We start from the raw sequence: 18,449 nt of genomic DNA, 5'->3' as shown, positions 1-18,449 counted from the left end.
CAGAAACTATGAATTAGTTTTAAGCAACAATCCAATCTACATTTTTGTTGATGAGCTGAATTAATTCCATGTAGATTTACATGGATTAGTTTTAAACAAATGCAATTTTAATCATTTGTTTTAAATTGATTTCAGATGTTGTCAATGCAGAGCTGTTACTGTGCACCGATGGATAAATCATCAATCAGATTTCCACTATGATTAGCAGGAACATTTTTTTGTGGAAGAACATACCAGAGGTGAAGAAGGAGGTGGAAGAGGAGACGCAGGAGGTGGGGAAGGAGCGGGCAAAGGATTGGGAGTGGGCAGGACAGGTCTCTGGTACTCCAATGGAGCAGCGAACTCCGCCTCATACAGGAAGTAGTCCAGCGCAGGCAGAAAGTGTCGATGGGCAGGGTCATCACAGCGGCGGCCAACCATGTTTGGTAAACACTCACACTGCCCATTACCTGGAAAGCACCTGATGAAACAAAGTACCGATCAGTTTTCAAGGTTTCAAGCTTTCTTCAGTCATCTTGTCTGTTGAGGGCCAGTACTGACTCGCCCATCTACCCATAATGACCTGCACTCACTCGCCCATCTACCCATAATGACCGGCACTGACTCGCCCATCTACCCATAATGACCGGCACTGACTCGCCCATCTACCCATAATGACCGGCACTGACTCGCCCATCTACCCATAATGACCGGCACTGACTCACCCATCTACCCTTAAGGACTGGCACTGACTCACTGCATTTGACAGAGTCACTGCATTTGAGCTGTCCTGACCTGACCTGACGTGATATGAGCTGATTTGTAGTTACTGTAAAACCAGACATCATGTGGGATTGTTTAATGCAGGTACTGACAGGACTGAGCAAAGTTCGGTTTTAGACAGGCCTGATTACTCTGCAAAAGTTCACTTTGTATTGTTGTCATGCTCATTTATGAAGTTATGAATCTGAGTGTTGAATGATTTTAAAATGCAGTAATTAATGTAACCAAATTGCTGATTTGATTTGAGAATATGGATACTATCAGGCTTGGTGTTGACAACTGGCAGGACACAAATGCACAACACAAACTCACAGCTCTGTAGGCTTAACTCTTTTACTGGGTTGGTTAGCTGGGTTAGGATTAGCGGTACAGGAAAGTACAAAAATGGTTGAGGCGTGGTCGAGAAAAACAAGCAGGTGGTCAAAAACACAATGAGGCAAAACGAAGCAAGGCAAAGATACAAGAAAGGGCTGAAAGGAAGGCTCACAGCACATCGATCTGGCGAAGGACCAGAGCACAAAGAGTCTTAAATACGAGGTCTGTTAGAAAAGTATCAGACCTTTTTATTTTTTTCAAAAACCATATGGATTTGAATCACGTGTGATTGCATCAGCCAAACTTGAACCTTCGTGCGCATGCGTGAGTTTTTTCACGCCTGTCGGTTGCGTCATTCGCCTGTGAGCAGGCTTTGAGTGAGCACTGGTCCACAGCCCTCGTCGGATTTTTATTGCGAATAAATGTCTGAACGATTTGGAGCTTTGCTGCATCAAATTTTTCCAGAAACTGTGAGAGACCTCCAGGTGGACACCATTTGGAAAATTTACATGGTTTTCAGCGCCGATTTGAATGTGATTACACAGATTAAGGAGTGCTCCAGCCGGTTTAAAGACCGCCCACAGCGTCTGAGAGCGCGGCGCACTCTGAGCGCTGATTGACAGGCTGAAACGACCAGATCATTTCCAACGTGAAGGCTTTGTTGATCCAGGACGTCGTCTGACTTGCACAAAAAGGCAGGAGACGTGGACATCAGCACTTTTTCGGCAAATTCCACTGTTACAGGAGTTTTTTTCATGGAAAGAGGAGCGGAGGGATGCACCACCGTGCCGCTCATGGCGCGGCACAAAACCACCTCCGTGTTGGTCTCACAGGACGGCTTTCAGACGGCTTTTCAGTTGTGTGACTATCTGAGAAATTGTGCATGAGCTGGACATGCCACAACATGTCCTATGAGGCTTCATCACGGCGATGCTTTGCGCCATGCAGCTCCGTCGCGAAACGCGGAATTCCTCCGCACATCTGTCTCAATGTGCCGAAAAAGTGCTGATGTGCACGTCTTCCGCAATTCCTGTGCTAGTCAGACGACATCCCGGATAAAACACAGTGTCCAGTTTAGAAATGAATGGCACATTCCACTGTTACAGGAGTTTTTTATCATGGAAAGAGGAGCGGAGGAATTCCGCGCGTCGCGGCAGAGCTGCATGGCACAAAGCAACGCCGTGATGAAGCCTCACAGGACATGTTGGGGCATGTCCAGCTCATGCACAATTTCTCAGATAGTCACACGACTGAAAAGCCGTCTGAAAGTCATCCTGTGAGACCAACATGGAGGTGCTTTTGTGCCGCGCCATGAGCGGCACGGTGGTGCATCCCTCCACTCCTCTTTCCATGAAAAAAACTCCTGTAACAGTGGAATGTGCCGAAAAAGTGTTGATGTCCACGCCTTCTGCCTTTTTGTGGAAGTCAGACGACGTCCACGATCAACAAAGCTTCACGTTGGAAATGATCTGGTTGTTTCAGCCTGTCGATCGGCGCTCGGAGTGCGGCGCACTCTCAGACGCTGTGGGCGGTCTTTAAACCGGCTGGAGCACTCCTTAATCTGTGTAATCCCCATAAAATGGTCCCTGAAAGCCATCTGAATTTTCCGAATGGTGTCCACCTGGAGGTCTCTCACAGTTTCTGGAAAAAAATTGATGCAGCAAAGCTCCAAATCATTCAGACATTTATTCGCAGTAAAAATCCGACGAGAGGGGTGGACCACTGCTCACACAAAGCCTGCTCACAGGCAAATGACGCAACCAACAGGCGTGAAAAAACTCACGCATGCGCATGAAGGTTCAAGCTTGGCTGTGCAATCACACGTGATTCAAATCCATATGGTTTTTGCAAAAAATAAAAAGGTCGGATACTTTTCTAACAGACCTCGTACACCCAAGTGATGAGCTGCAAATCAAGGACAGGTATGAGGGGAAGCGACCAGAATTGGGGCATGGTCAGACAGAGGGAAACGCCCACCACCAAGAGAAAGACAGAGAGAACCCAAGCAGAAAGCAACAGGCAACAAACCGACATCACCCAAAAATAAGACAACCTACAATAAAATACAGCACAAACCAAAACCTGACAGAAACTGACTAAAATAAAAACGTTTTTCTCAGCACCTTTGTTTCTTTTTGTTGTTGTCAGACCATATGCATGAGATTATTTACAGAAAACAAAAAGATGGAAATATTTGTGTCAAACTGACAAACATACGTGTGACTTCGTGCTCCTCCGATGTCACAGTCGCAGGGCGAACATTTCAACTGTGAGTTTAACAAACCCCAAAAACCTTCCTGAAGACACACACAGAGAAAAACAAAACTTTCCATTTACCAATGAAATTTAAAAATATAAGACAATGATAAAATACCCTCGGCCATATGACCATTGTGTTCTTTATAATTTGCAGATGATGAATTAACTATTAAGATCCTATTGTCTTATGTACAATTTGTACGTGTTGAGTAAATACAGAGTTTGTGAATAAAAAAAGACACCCAGACACCTCTAGGGTTCTGTGGCTGACTGGAGAAGCATTACCAGCTCTACAGCTTCATGGTGGAACAAAGACAAAGTTTCGTCAAGAGAAGACGTGAGATTTCTCCTCCAGTTTTTAGAGAAACAAAAGTCAGGAATCAACTGCTTTCTGTTCCACTTTCATTGGAATGATACACCCTCATTAGCTCCTCCCACCTGTGCGCCATGGTGGATTTTGACACAGAAACATCAAATACATCTCATTGTTTGGAAAATGACTTCATTTAAATCTGCTTGAGGCACGACAACACAGAATAATTAAACCTACCAGCAGGTGTCACCGTAGAGTTCATACCTGACAGCGGTCACAGAGCGGTCCAGTGGCATAAAGGTCACAGTGACAGCTTCCTGTCAGCTGGTCACATGACCCAACACTTCCCACAGTGTGGCACCTGCATGCTGCGAAACGTAAAAACAAAATGTGTTTGTCTGCACCATGACTTAAACACGACTCCGATTTCATGTGTGACACGGATTCTGACCCTGACAGCCGGCCGGGTCATCCTGTCGCAGACCAAAGAATCCGTATTTGCAGCGGTCACAGCACCGACCTTCTACATTCTCCTTGCAGAGACACAGACCACTCAGCGAGTCGCAAAGTCCACCACCCTGTGATCCAGACAGGTCACAGTCACAAGCTGAAACAAAACCCAGAGTTAGCTTTAAATGTCCTAAAAATAACCGTTAAAAAAAAAGGTGATGAAAAGATTCATTGATCCCACACTAGTGAAATTCAGTTTTTACACCAGACAAGCAGAATGCCACCAATACAAAAAAGACATTAATACAGAATGTTTAAAAAAATCGATGATCGATGATCGACTTTGTAGTCGCATCATCTGACCTTCGGCCATGTGTCTCGGACACTCGAGTAAAGAGAGGGGCAGAGCTGTCGACCGATCACCACCTGGTGGTGAGTTGGATCCGCTGGGAGGGGAGAAAGCCGGTCAGACCTGGCAGGCCCAAACGTATCGTGAGGGTCTGCTGGGAACGACTGGCGGAACCCTCTGTCAGGGAGGTCTTCAACTCCCACCTCCGGGAGAGCTTCTCCCAGATCCCGGGGGATGTTGGAGACATGGAGTCCGAGTGGACCATGTTCTCCACCTCCATTGTTGATGCGGCCGCTCGTAGCTGTGGTCGCAAGGTCTCTGGTGCCTGTCGCGGCAGCAATCCCCGAACCCGGTGGTGGACACCGGAAGTAAGGGATGCCGTCAAGCTGAAGAAGGAGTCCTACTTATCTTTGTTGGTAGGTGGGACCCCAGAGGCAGCTGACAGGTACCGGCAGGCCAAGCGTGCCGCAGCCCGTGCGGTCGCAGAGGCAAAAACTCGGGTCTGGGAGTAGTTCGGGAAGGCTATGGAAGAGGAGTATCGGTCGGCCTCCAAGAGGCAAACCATCCGACGCCTCAGGAGGTGGAAGCAACTCTCCACCGGCACTGTTTACGGTGTGGGTGGGGAGCTGTTAACTCTGACTGGGGATGTTGTTGGGCGGTGGAAGGAGTACTTCGAGGATCTCCTCAATCCCATCGTCACGTCTTCCGAAGAGGAGGCAGAGACTGGGGACCCAGAGGCAGACTCATCCATTACCCAGGCAGAAGTCACCAAGGTGGTTGGAAAGCTCCTCGGTGGCAAGGCTCCTGGGGTGGATGAAATCCGTCCTGAGTACCTTAAGTCTCTGGATGCTGTGGGACTGTCTTGGCTGACACGCCTCTGCAATATCGCGTGGCGATCGGGGACAGTGCCTCTGGATTGGCAGACCGGGGTGCTGGTCCCTCTGTTTAAGAAGGGGGACCGGAGGGTGTGTTCCAACTATAGGGGGATCACACTCCTCAGCCTCCCCGGTAAGGTCTATTCCAGAGTACTGGAGAGGAGAAACCTCGGATTCAGGAGGAGCAGTGTGGGTTTCGTCCTGGTCACAGCACACTGGACCAGCTCTACACGCTCCATCGGGTGCTCGATGGGTTCATGGAAGTTCGCCCAACCAGTCCACATGTGTTTTGTGGATCTGGAGAAGACATTCGACCGTGTCCCTCGGGGCACCCTGTGGGGAGTGCTCCAGGAGTACGGAGTCCGGGGTCCTTTGCTAAGGGCTATCCGGTCCCTGTACGACCACAGCAGGAGCTTGGTTCGCATTGCCGGTAGTAAGTCAAACCTGTTTCCAGTGCACGTTGGCCTCCGCCAGGGCTGCCCTTGGTCACCTGTTCTGTTCATTATTTTTATGGACAGAATTTCTAGGCGCAGCTAGGGTGTAGAGGGGGTCTGGTTTGGGAACCACAGAATTTCGTCTCTGCTGTTTGCGGACGATGTGGTTCTGTTGGCTTCGTCAAATCAGGACCTTCAGCGTGCACTGGGGCGGTTTGCAGCCGAGTGTGAGACGTCCGGGATGAAAATCAGCACCTCCAAATCTGAGGCCATGGTTCTCGACCGGAAAAAGGTGCTTTGCCCTCTTCAGGTCGGTGGAGTGTCCTTGCCTCAAGTGGAGGAGTTTAAGTATCTCGGGGTCTTATTCACGAGTGAGGGACGGATGGAGCGTGAGATCGATAGACGGATCGGTGCAGCGTCTGCAGTGATGCGGTTGCTGTATCGGACTGTCGTGGTGAAGAGAGAGTTGAGTAGGGGGGCAGAGCTCTCGATTTACCGATCGATCTACGTTCCGATCCTCACCTATGGTCATGAGATTTGGCTCATGACCGAAAGAACAAGATCGCGGGTACAAGCGGCCGAGATGATATGAGGGTGGCTGGGCGCTCCCTTAGAAATAGGGTGAGGAGCTCGGTCACTCGGGAGGAGCTCGGAGTCGAGCCGCTGTTCCTCCACGTTGAAAGGAGTCAGTTGAGGTGGCTCGGGCATCTTTTCCAGATGCCCCCTGGATGCCTTGCTGGAGAGGTGTTCCGGGCACGTCCCATTGGGAGGAGGCCCCGGGGAAGACCCAGAACACGCTGGAAGGATTACATCTCTCAGCTGGCTTGGGAACGCCTTAGGGTTCCCCCGGAGGAGCTGGGGGAGGTGTGTGTGGATCGGGAGGTCTGGGCGGCTTTGCTTGAGCTGCTGCCCCCGCGACCCGACTCCGGATAAAGCGGAAGAAAATGGATGGATGGATGGATGTTTAAAAAAATATATCGTGTTTTGTGTGTGTGTGTGTTGGGGGAGGCAGCTAAAGGGCCTTTGTCTCCCTCAACACAGCTCAGTTTTTGTGTCGCCAGGGTTTACGGGCACTCCAGATGAGGTTAGTGTTGGGCCGGCTAGCGAGCCCATTAGCATCAGCCTAGAAACACCGGCTGTGGAGGAAGGCTTTTGGACTGTAGCTAGGCGGTGGAAGCCCCGTAGGGCTTAGTGCCCAGTTGTGGTACCCCAATCACACTTGCCACTGCGAACTGTGAATAGGTTCTCCTCCTTGGATATGCCTGTTGTGAATTCTCTGAGCCCATGAGTGACTTCCACTCCTGTCTCCAGGCCGAAACACCAGACTTTAGTGAAAGGGGATTCTATCACCCGCAAAGTCAGGTCACAGACGCTGGCTGATGATAAATGTATTCCTGGGGCCAGAGCTCCCGACACCGCATCTCATCTTAGGGTGCTGACGCTACAGAAGAGAAGACAGACGAAGGAACATGACATGAGATATAGTCACATTTTTATTCATTATGTCGGCACCAATGATGTCAGGATGAAGCACTCAGAGGTCACAAAAAAGGACACAGAGAGGACTTGTGACCTTGCAGAAAGGTGTCAGCATCGATTAATAGTCTCTGGTCCCCTCCCCTTCCGGGGTACTGATGAGGCGTTTAGCAGGCTGACATCGTTAAATAGGTGGCTGGTGCAGTTTTGTAGACAGCAAGGTTTTAGCTTTATTCATAACTGGCCACCTTTCTGGGGCCACTGTGGCTTGCTGATGCCGGACGGCCTCCACTCTACTGGGGAATGAGCCGTCATCTTGTCTGGGAACATAGATAGAACTCTACAGGGAGGGTAACATTAGGAATTTACAGCAGGCCAAGGAGCAGGTGATTAGAGACCCTGCAAGGCTTATGACAAATGTGGGTGTGGAATCCATTAGCTTAGCAGGGAAATTACTGCAGAAAATTTGCTATGGTGATAGTGCAGTTTATTTGCCAGGGAGGGAAATTCATCAAGTTCAGACTGTGGCCTGTTTCCGTAGATGTGTCCATAAAAATCATAGAGGGATATGCTTTGCAAACTTTATACCCATTACTATATTGAATGATGTTGAAATTGAGGAATGTATCAAACCTAAACTTACTTCTAGGAATCTTATATATGCTACTCTGGAACCACCCCTAAACCCAAACAGTCCAACAATCAACCCCACTGAGGTCCTTAGTCTGGGTCTCATTAACATAAGATCACTATCCTCAAAATCATTGCTGATTAATGATCTAATTATGGATTATCACTTAGATATGATTGGGCTATGTGAAACCTGGCTTAAACCTATAGCTGTCCTCCCATTAAATGAGGCCTGCCCACCAGCATATACATTTAGTCACGTCCCTCGTAATGCGAAGCAAGGCGGGGGTGTTGCTCTTATTTATAAATCTAGGTTTAGTTTATTAGCTGTTGGTGGTCACAAATATAACTCCTTTGAGCATCTGATTCTCCGCTCTGCTCAGGATTTTATGCATTGCCAAGGTCAGAAGAATAAAAATCAGCCGTATTACTTTGTCACTGTAATGTTCATATAAAAAAATATGAATAAGCCTTCTGATCCCCTCTGCAAATCATTTATGGAAATTGTGGATGCATTAGGATTTCGGCAATGCATTCGGGATTCGACGCACATTAGTGGAAATACCCTGGATCTGGTTCTCGCACGTGGTATTGCTGTCATGAATATTGACATCATGCCTCTTACATCAGTGGTCTCTGATCACTCACTTATTAAGTTTACAGTTTTGCTGCCGTGTTTAGTGGAACAACAACCAATTTTTCCCGCAGTTAGCAATAACTCTTCTGTACCCTCGGCCCTCAGTCTTATCCTCCATTGCCAACGAACCTGGGAGCGGGCTAGATGCGCACTGTTACGCTCATCCGCTGTTTGTAAGACTGCCATGGATCATAGGAGGTCAGCCGCGCCGCCGTACGCCCTCGGGCAGAAGGTATGGCTGTCCACGCATAACTTATCCCTTCAGGGAACTCCTAGAAAACTGACTCCCCGGTTCGTTGGTCCCTTTCCGGTTTCCAAGATTGTCAATCCTGTTTCTGTCGGGCTCCGCCTTCACCTTTCCATGCGAGTCACCCCACGTTTCACGTTAGTCAAGTCAAGCCGGTCTGGTCTAGTCCTTTGTGCCCTCCTGCCGTTCCCCCGCCTCCTGCCCGGTACATGGATGGTGGCCCTGTTTTCGCTGTGCGCCGGCTCTTGGCTTCCCGCCGTTGTGGGCACGGCATCTAGTATCTGGTCGATTGGGAGGGTTATGGCCCCGAGGAGCGGTCGTGGGTTCCCTCCCGGGCTCATCGGGGGACTTTCACGCCGCTCACCCTGCCTCTCCTGGGCCGTGGGGTCGGCTGTGGCGGTACTGTCATGGCCTGACAGTTTATCTGGTCAGTTGTGGGGTTTTCTGGTTTGTTTTTATTCTCATCTCGCTTTTGTTATTTTTTCTGTGCTTGTGAGATTTTGGTGTGGGGGTCTGTCTGTGGCTCTCTCTCTCTCTCTCTCTCTCTCTCTCTCTCTCTCTCTCTCTCTCTCTCTCTCTCTCTCTCTCTCTCTTTTCCCCTCCGGCCACACCCCACTTCTGGGTCTCACCAAGCACACCTGTCTGTAGTCTGCTGATTGCCACCTAGGGCTTTATTAGAACACAGGTTGTGTTGTTTGTTTGCCAGTTTGTTGCTCCTTGTGCCATCATTCCAGCTCTTGTTCTCGTGTTTTCTAGATCGACCTGCTTCAGTGTGTTCTCGACCTCCTGCCCGTTTTTCCCGACCATGACTTGCCTGATGATCTTAGTACTGCTGCTGTGTTTTTTGGACTGTCTATCCGTGTACCAACCATTGCTTGCCTGTTCATTAAAGCCTTTTTGCAAACAGAGCTGTGACATTGACATCTCTTATCATGCCCCTGTTCTGTGGAATGATCTCCTTGCATCAATAAAACAGTCAGATTCTGTGGAGACTTTCAAGTCCAGACTTAAGATGCACTTATTTTCCCTTTCGTATGTCTAGCATACTGGCATAGTATGTTACTATGCTTTTTACTCTTTTTAATTAATTTTATTAGTAATTGGAGCGTGCAGCGGCCTCAACTTTATTTAAATTCTGGGTCTTTTAGTGAAGCTTAGGGCTAGTGGCCAGCGATCACCTTAGTATTTCCTGTTTTTCTTGTTGTTTAATGCTGACAAATTATACAGTATTTTTTGTCTTTCTGATGCCTGATTCTGTTTTTTTCTCTCTGTTTAAGGTGCAGCTCCATCCAGAGATGGGTGTGGTATTTGTGTTGGTGAGCCTTCTGTCCTGTGCAACATTTCCTGTATATTCATTTTGTGAATTGTTCCGTAATTTGTGTTGTGTGGGCCACTGAAGAGGAGGTACTGCTGGCCCACCACCAGATGGCATTCTGCCATGCGGGCACCTTTGGCCCAGAAGAGGGTGCACTAGCCTTGTGGCACCACCAGGAGCGCACTGCTAGGCTGTCATCAGCTGCACTTCATCATCTCATCACTGTGTCCATAAAAGCCTGGGAGAGACACCATAACTCTGCCGAGTTATCAGCTTACCACACAGGTTAATTATCTTAGCCGTTTTGTGCTATTCGCACATTCATTGTAACTGAAGTCTTTGCAGTTGTGACTTATACTTGCAGCTTGTAGCCGGGTTTGTGGAAGTTGGAGGAGTTGGCGTCTCCACTCCTCACTTCTGACTTACTGAGTATAACCTTTGACAGTGCACGTCCTCCAGTTTTAAATCTGCACTCTGGGAGTATCTGGATTTATTCCTCCAAGAGGATAACTGTGAGTTGCTGACTGTTTGCTGGGTGTACACACACCCACCTTAACCTGTTTTTGCTCCTGCCAGTTGTACTGGTCCGACAGCCTTGAGCGGTGGCCACCTGGGGGTACCAGGTCTTGGCAGCTCTGGTGTGTTGCAGATTTCCGGGTCCCGGCTCTTCTCTGGATAGGCGTCTCCTACCCTCGGGCCTGCCCACGTGTCACCATTATTATTAATTGGACTCAGCATATTTGGAATCTGTTTTGCACCTTTTGCATAATAAATTGTGATTTATTGGAATTCCTATTGACCGCTCATTTACGCCCCCTAACGTGGGTCCGTGCATTCACTTTCACAACAATTTGTGTCTGTATCATGGCCCAAGCAGAGGGTCACCCCTTTGAGTCTGGTCTGCTTCAGGTTTCTTCCTCAGAGGGCGTTTTTCCTTACCACTGTTGCTCTGGGGGTTAGTAAGGTTAGACCTTACTTGTGTGAAGCACCTTGAGGCAACTCTGTTGTGATTTGGCGTGATATACAGTGAGGAAAATAAGTATTTGAACACCCTGCGATTTTGCAAGTTCTCCCACTTAGAAATCATGGAGGGGTCTGAAATTTTCATCTTAGGTGCATGTCCGCTGTGAGAGACATAATCTAAAAAAAAATTCCAGAAATCACGATGTATGATTTTTTTTAATAATTTATTTGTATGTTACTGCTGCAAGTAAGTATTTGAACACCTGTGAAAATCAGTGTTAATATTTGGTACAGTAGCCTTTGTTTGCAATTACAGAGGTCAAACGTTTCCTGTAGTTTTTCACCAGGTTTGCACACACTGCAGCAGGGATTTTGGTCCACTCCTCCATACAGGTCTTCTCTAGATCAGCCAGGTTACTGGGCTGTCATTGAGAAACACGGAGTTTCAGCTCCCTCCAAAGACTTTCTATTGGGTTTGGATCTGGAGACTGGCCAGGCCACTCCAGGACCTTGAAATGCTTCTTACGGAGCCCCTCCTTAGTTGCCTGGCTGTGTGTTTGGGGTCATTGTCATGCTGAAGACCCAGCCATGAGCCATCTTCAATGCTCTTACTGAGGGAAGGAGGTTGTTTGCCAAAATCTTGCAATACATGACCCCATCCATCCTTCCTTCAATATGGTGCAGTCGTCCTGTCCCCTTTGCAGAAGAGCACCCCCAGAGTATGATGTTTCCACCCCCATGCTTCACGGTTGGGATGGTTTTCTTGTGGTTGGTCTCATCCTCTAAACATGGTAAGTGGAGTTCATTCCAAAAAGCTCTATTCTGGTCTCATCTGACCACATGACCTTCTCCCATGCCTCCTCTGGATCATCCAGATGGTCACTGGTGAACTTCAAACGGACTGGCTTGAGCAGGGGGACCTTGCTGCCCTGCAGGATTTTAAACCATGACAGTATCATGTGTTACTAATGTAATCTTTGTCACTGTGGTCCCAGCTCTCTTCAGGTCATTGACCAGGTCCTCCTGTGTAGTTCTGAGCTTTCTCAGAATCATCCTTACCCCACAAAGTCAGATCTTGCATGGAATCCCAGACCGAGGGAGATTGACAGTCATCTTGTGTTTCTTCCACTTTCTACTAAATAATCATAACAGTTGTTGTCTTCTACCAAGCTGCTTGCCTGTTGTCCTGTAGTCCATCCCAGCCTTGTGCAGGTCTATAGTTTTGTCTCTGGTGTCCTTAGACAGCTCTTTGGTCTTGGCTATGGTGGACAGGTTGGAGTGTGATTGATTGAGTGTGTGAACAGGTGTCTTTTATACAGGTAACAAGTTCAAACAGGTGCAATTAATACAGGTAAAGAGTGCAGAATAAGAGGGCTTCTTAAAGAAAAATTAACAGGTCTGTGAGAGACAGAATTCTTGCTGGTTGGTAGGTGATCAAATACTTATTTACAGCAGTAACATACAAATAAATTATTAAAAAAAATCATACATTGTGATTTCCGGATTTTTTTTTTTTTTAGATTATGTCTCTCACAGTGGACATGCACCTAAGATGAAAATTTCAGACCCCTCCATGATTTCTGAGTGGGAGAACTTGCAAAATTGCAGGGTGTTCAAATACTTATTTTCCTCACTGTAAATGAAAATAAATTGAAAAACTGAAAAATAGAGGTGGTCTGGTTTCAGTGGAGAACTGAATGTCCAATACAGAGGTGATGGTCATTGGTCCTGTGTGACACAGACACCTGTCTGATGGGCTAATGTTAACCTTGGATACGTGTCATTCTTCATACACATGAGAGAAATTACAAAGAATGTTCTCTTTCATCTACTTAATATCAGTTTAGATTTGACCTGTCCTGTCTACAGTGGATGCAGAGACACTGATCCATTACTGTAACATCGTATTCTCTGTTTTGGCACTAGAGGTCTCCAAATGGTTCAAAATGCTGCTGCTAGAGTTCTGAGTAGGAGCAGAAGGTTTAACCACATTACCAGAGTTTTGGCCTCTCTTCACTGGCTTCTTGTCCCTGCAAGGACACATTTTAAGGTTTTATTATGAACATACAAAATCCTCTGTGGACTAGTGCCACCTACGTGGCTGACCTAGTTAAACCTTATGTATCGGCCCGTGTTCTGTGCTCTCAGGAGGCAGGACCACTGTGTGTTCCAACCCTAACCCCTATTAGACAGCATGTGGCTTTTGGTCATAAGGATGTAAAAGAAATTGATTTAAAAAAAAACTGAGAGAAGGCAAAAACAAAAGAAATCAGCATACGTATGCAGGCATGCGGGTCTTCTCGCGTCCTCTGGGGATCCTGGTACAGGAATGGTCGACAACGCTCACACTGGGGTCCCACCCTCTCATGGCGGCAGTAATCACACACACCGCCACTAATACCACCTGTCGCCTCATAGCGGGCAGAGTCAAAATGACATGAGTCAGAGTGGCCATGACAGTTGCACCCTGAGGAGACAGAAGAGACAAATGCAAATCAAAAACGGTCCCTTTAATTTGAAAACCCAATTTTTTAAAATGTTGTAATTGGCTGACAGTCTCGAGGGTCATTTGGTTATTTAAGTACAAACAATGATTTCCACAAAAATGCACCCGGTTCTGAACAGCACTGATGGAATCCATAAAAACATGAACTTCTTTTTGCTGTGGTGGAACTATTTTGTTAATTTTATGGTTTTTCTGTTAATTCAATGCAGACATTTTCTCTTGCAGACATCTTTGACCTGATCAGAGATTTCCTTGCTTATCTACACTCGACATGATTGCACCACAAATTCAAATTCAAATTTATTAATTTATATAGCGCCAATTCACAATGAAATCATCTCAAGGTGCTTCACACCATAAAAAAAACTGAATTAAAAATTTTAAACACAATACAAAGACGACCATAAAAGAATACAAAAATAAAAACACATCATAACACTAATGATAAAACAGGGAAAACAAATGAGTCTTTAAACGTGACTTAAAAGTCTCCACAGTATCAGACTGCCAAATGTGTGCCGGGAGATCGTTCCACAGAGCTGGAGCACGGTAGGAGAAAGCTCTGTGACCGGCAGAGTTTTTATTCACCCTGGGAACACACAGAAGTCCTGCACCCTGAGAACGCAGGTGTTGTGAAAGTGTAGTGACACGGACCCACAACAGGGGCCGCAAATGAACGGCCAATAGATGAGCCAAAAAGTAACAATTTAATGTTGTGAAACGTGCACAACGAATATACAGACAATCTCAGAATATAATTACAGTCAAATCACAAAGGTGACGTGTGGGCAGGCTCGAGGATAGAAGACGTCTGTCCTGAGATGAACCGGAACCACACGATTTCCTCCGCCACCGAACCCAGAGAATACTGGAGCCGCCAAGTCCCGAATTCCCAGGTGATCACCGTCCCCGACTGTCGGATCTGGTACTGCTGGCGAGAACAAAGACAGTCAAGTGTGGGTGTGTGTACACCCAGTAACAACAACGGTGGGAATGCCACCTCCACCTCTCACTCAATATGCTGATGTGTTTGCAGTGATCCCTCTTCCACAAAACAAGGAACCGGTACGCCTGCAAACACTCACAATGTACAGATTACAGATAAACACAAAAAGGCTGAGGATATTACCTACAATGAAGTACGATATCTCGGCAACGAGGTGGAGATGACGTCTGGTCTTATGGAGTGTGATGATGAAGAATGTGTGACAGCTGTCAGGAATTAATGAGTGACAGCTGTCACTCCCGGCTGTGTCCGTGGCGGCAGCGCCCTCCTCGTGCCTGAAGCCCGCACTTCAGGCAGGGCGCCCTTGGTGGTGGGCCAGCAGTACCTCTTCTGGCGGCCCACACAACAGGACCCCCCCCTCAACGGGCGCCTCCTGGCGCCCGACCAGGTTTTTCGGGGTGTCGGCAGTAGAAGTCGGCCAGGAGGGCCGGATCCAGGATGAAGCTCCGCTTCACCCAGGAGCGTTCTTCGGGTCCACTACCCTTCCCCAGTCCACCAGATATTGGAACCCCCAGCCCATTCGATGGACGTCAAGGAGCCGGTCGCACAGTCCAAGCCGGCTCCCCGTCAATGATCGGGCAGGAGGCGGCGCCGGACCGGGAGCACAGAGGGTGAGGTGTGGTGAGGCTTGATCCTGGAAACATGGAACACCGGTGGATCCGCAGTGAAGCCGGGAGCTGGAGCTTCACTGCGGCACGGCTGAGGACCTTGAGGATTTTGAAGGGTCCAATGAACCTGTCCATCAGTTTTGGTGACTGTACTTGTAGAGGGATGTCCTTCGTCGACAACCACACCTCCTGCCCGGGCTGGTATGCAGGGGCCGGGGACCGCCGGCGGTCTGCATGGGTCTTGGCCCTCGTCCGGGCCTTCAACAAGGCAGAACGGGCGGTGCGCCACACCCGACGGCACCTCCGAAGGTGGGCCCGGACCGAAGGCACACCGACCTCTCCCTCCACCACGGGAAATAATGGGGGCTGGTACCCCAAACACACCTCAAATGGGGAGAGGCCGGTGGCAGAAGACACCTGGCTGTTATGCGCATACTCGATCCAGGCCAGATGGTTACTCCAGGCCGTCGGGTGCGCGGATGTTACGCAGCGGAGGGTCTGTTCCAGTTCTTGGTTGGCCCGCTCTGCCTGTCCGTTCGTCTGTGGATGGTACCCGGACGAGAGGCTCACGGTGGCCCCCAGTTCCCTGCAGAAGCTCCTCCAGACGTGTGAGGAGAACTGGGGACCACGATCTGAGACGATGTCGGTGGGTATCCCATGCAGACGGACGACGTGGTGGACCAGGAGGTCTGCTGTCTCCTGGGCTGTTGGGAGCTTCGGGAGGGCCACGAAGTGGGCCGCCTTGGAGAATCGGTCCACTATCGTGAAGATGGTGGTGTTGCCCTGGGACGGCGGGAGGCCCGTGACGAAATCCAGGCCGATGTGGGACCAGGGGCGATGAGGCACGGGTAACGGCTGAAGAAGTCCTTGGGACCTTTTATGGTCTGCCTTGCCCCTGGCACAGGTGGTGCAGGCCTGGATATATTCCCGGACGTCGGCCTCCATAGACGCCCACCAGAAGCGCTGCCGGACAACTGCCACGGTCCTTCGCACCCCTGGATGACAGGAGAGCTTGGAACCGTGACAGAAATCCAAGACTGCAGCTCTGGCCTCTGGTGGGACATACCAACGGTTCTTCGGACCGGTTCCGGGGTCCGGGCTCTGTGCCAGGGCCTCCCGGACGGTCTTCTCCACGTCCCAGGTGAGGGTGGCCACGATAGTGGACTCCGGGATGATGGGCACCGGTGGATCCGACAGCACCGTTTTGACTTCGTCTTCGTGTACCCGGGACAAGGCATCCGATCTCTGGTTCTTGGTCCCGGGGCGATAGGTGATCCGGAAGTCAAAACGTCCGAAGAACAGTGACCAGCGGGCTTGCCTGGGGTTCAGCCGCTTGGCGGTCCTGATATACTCCAGGTTCCGATGGTCAGTGAAAACCGTGAATGGCACAGACGCTCCCTCCAACAGGTGTCTCCACTCCTCAAGAGCCTCTTTCCACGCAAGGAGTTCTCGATTGCCGACGTCATAGTTCCGTTTAGCTGGGGTCAACCTGCGAGAAAAGTAGGCACACGGGTGAAGAACCTTATCGGTCTCTCCGCTCTGGGATAGCACGGCTCCTATCCATGAGTCAGAGGCGTCCACTTCAACCACGAACTGGCGGCTAGGGTCGGGCTGCACCAAAACTGGCGCAGTAGAGAACCGTCGTTTCAACTCCTTGAACGGGGCTTCGCACCGATCCGACCAGGTGAAGGGGACTTTTGGAGAGGTCAGGGCTGTCAGGGGGCTAACTACCTGAATGTAGCCCTTAATGAACCTCCACAGAAATTAGCGAAGCCGAGGAACTGTTGCAGCTTCCTACGGCTTGTTGGTTGGGGCCAATCTCTCACCGCCGCAACCTTGGCCGGATCAGGGGCGACGGAGTTAGAGGAGATGATAAACCCCAGGAAGGACAAAGACGTGCGGTGAAACTCGCACTTCTCGCCCTTCACAAACAGTCGGTTCTCTAATAACCGCTGCAGGACCTGATGTACATGCTGGACATGGGTCTCAGGGTCCGGAGAAAAGATGAGAATATCGTCCAGATATACGAAGACGAATCGGTGCAGGAAGTCCCGCAAGACGTCGTTAACCAAGGCTTGGAACGTCGCGGGGGCGTTGGTGAGGCCGAACGGCATGACCAGGTACTCAAAGTGACCTAACGGGGTGTTAAATGCCGTCTTCCATTCGTCTCCCTTCCGGATCCGAACCAGGTGATACGCATTTCTAAGATCCAGCTTAGTAAAGATTTTGGCTCCATGCAGGGGGGTGAACACGGAATCCAACAATGGCAACGGGTATCGGTTGCGAACCGTAATCTCATTCAGCCCCCTGAAATCAATGCATGGACGGAGTCCACCATCTTTCTTGCCCACAAAAAAGAAACCTGCCCCCATCGGGGAGGTGGAGTTCCGGATCAGCCCGGCAGCTAATGAGTCCCGGATGTAGGTCTCCATTGATTCGCGCTCAGGTCGTGAGAGGTTGTACAGCCTGCTGGACGGAACTCAGCGCCTGGAACCAAATCAATGGCACAATCGTATGGACGGTGCGGGGGAAGGGTGAGTGCCAGATCCTTGCTGAAGACGTCAGCAAGATCGTGGTACTCAACCGGCACTGCCGTCAGATTGGGAGGGACTTTGACCTCCTCCTTAGCCTGTAAACCGGGGGGAACCGAGGATCCTAAACACCCCCGATGGCAGGTTTCGCTCCACTGAACCACCACCCCAGACGGCCAATCAATCCGGGGATTGTGCTTCAACATCCATGGGAAGCCCAAAATCACGCGGGAGGTAGGAGTTACAAAAAACTCAATCTCCTCCCGATGGTTTCCAGACACCACCAGAGTTACTGGTTGTGTCTTGTGTGTGATTAAAGGGAGGAGGGTGCCATCTAGTGCCCGCACCTGCACTGGCGAAGGAAGCGCCACCAGAGGGAGCCCTACCTCCCTTGCCCATCTGCTGTCTAGCAGACTCCCTTCTGACCCCGTGTCCACCAGTGCTGGGGCTTGAAGGGTTAAATCCCCACTCAGGATTGTAACTGGGAGTCGTGTGGCAATCTGTGTGTGTCTCACTTGAATGTTTTGACCCCCCCTTAGCCCAGTCTCTAAGGGCGAGTGTTGTTGTTTTGGCCGTTTGGGGCATTTTTTCTGTGTGTGCTCAGTTGAGCTGCAGAGAAAACACTCTCTACGGATCAGCCTCCTCATTTTGGCCGTGTGCGTTTCTCTAACAACGCCAGCAGGGGGAGCTGTTGCCCCATGGAGCGCTGTGGCTGTGGAGCGTGGGGAGGGTGGCGCCTTTTCGAACCCAGAAGGGAGAGGGGCGGCGCGTAT

The 18,449-nt window shown here is 49.6% G+C and overlaps 1 protein-coding gene across 1 annotated transcript in view; it reads right to left on the bottom strand.

Annotated features, from left to right (window-relative positions):
- lamb4 (laminin, beta 4) overlaps window positions 1–18,449 on the bottom strand; it is a 320,650-nt gene that overhangs the window by 258,789 nt on the left and 43,412 nt on the right. The window contains exons 10-14 of the mRNA XM_034175562.1: window positions 13,304–13,492; window positions 4,101–4,256; window positions 3,914–4,017; window positions 3,295–3,374; window positions 235–460 (exon numbers count right to left, since the gene is read on the bottom strand). Coding sequence (XP_034031453.1) covers window positions 235–460; window positions 3,295–3,374; window positions 3,914–4,017; window positions 4,101–4,256; window positions 13,304–13,492 — 755 coding nt within the window. The remainder of the gene's footprint in view (window positions 1–234; window positions 461–3,294; window positions 3,375–3,913; window positions 4,018–4,100; window positions 4,257–13,303; window positions 13,493–18,449) is intronic.

The sequence above is a fragment of the Thalassophryne amazonica genome, chromosome 8 (assembly GCF_902500255.1).
Source record: "Thalassophryne amazonica chromosome 8, fThaAma1.1, whole genome shotgun sequence".
Lineage (NCBI taxonomy): Eukaryota > Metazoa > Chordata > Actinopteri > Batrachoidiformes > Batrachoididae > Thalassophryne > Thalassophryne amazonica.
The sequence above is the reverse complement of the archived record's forward strand: the minus strand, read 5'-3'. Positions and strand labels throughout refer to the sequence as shown.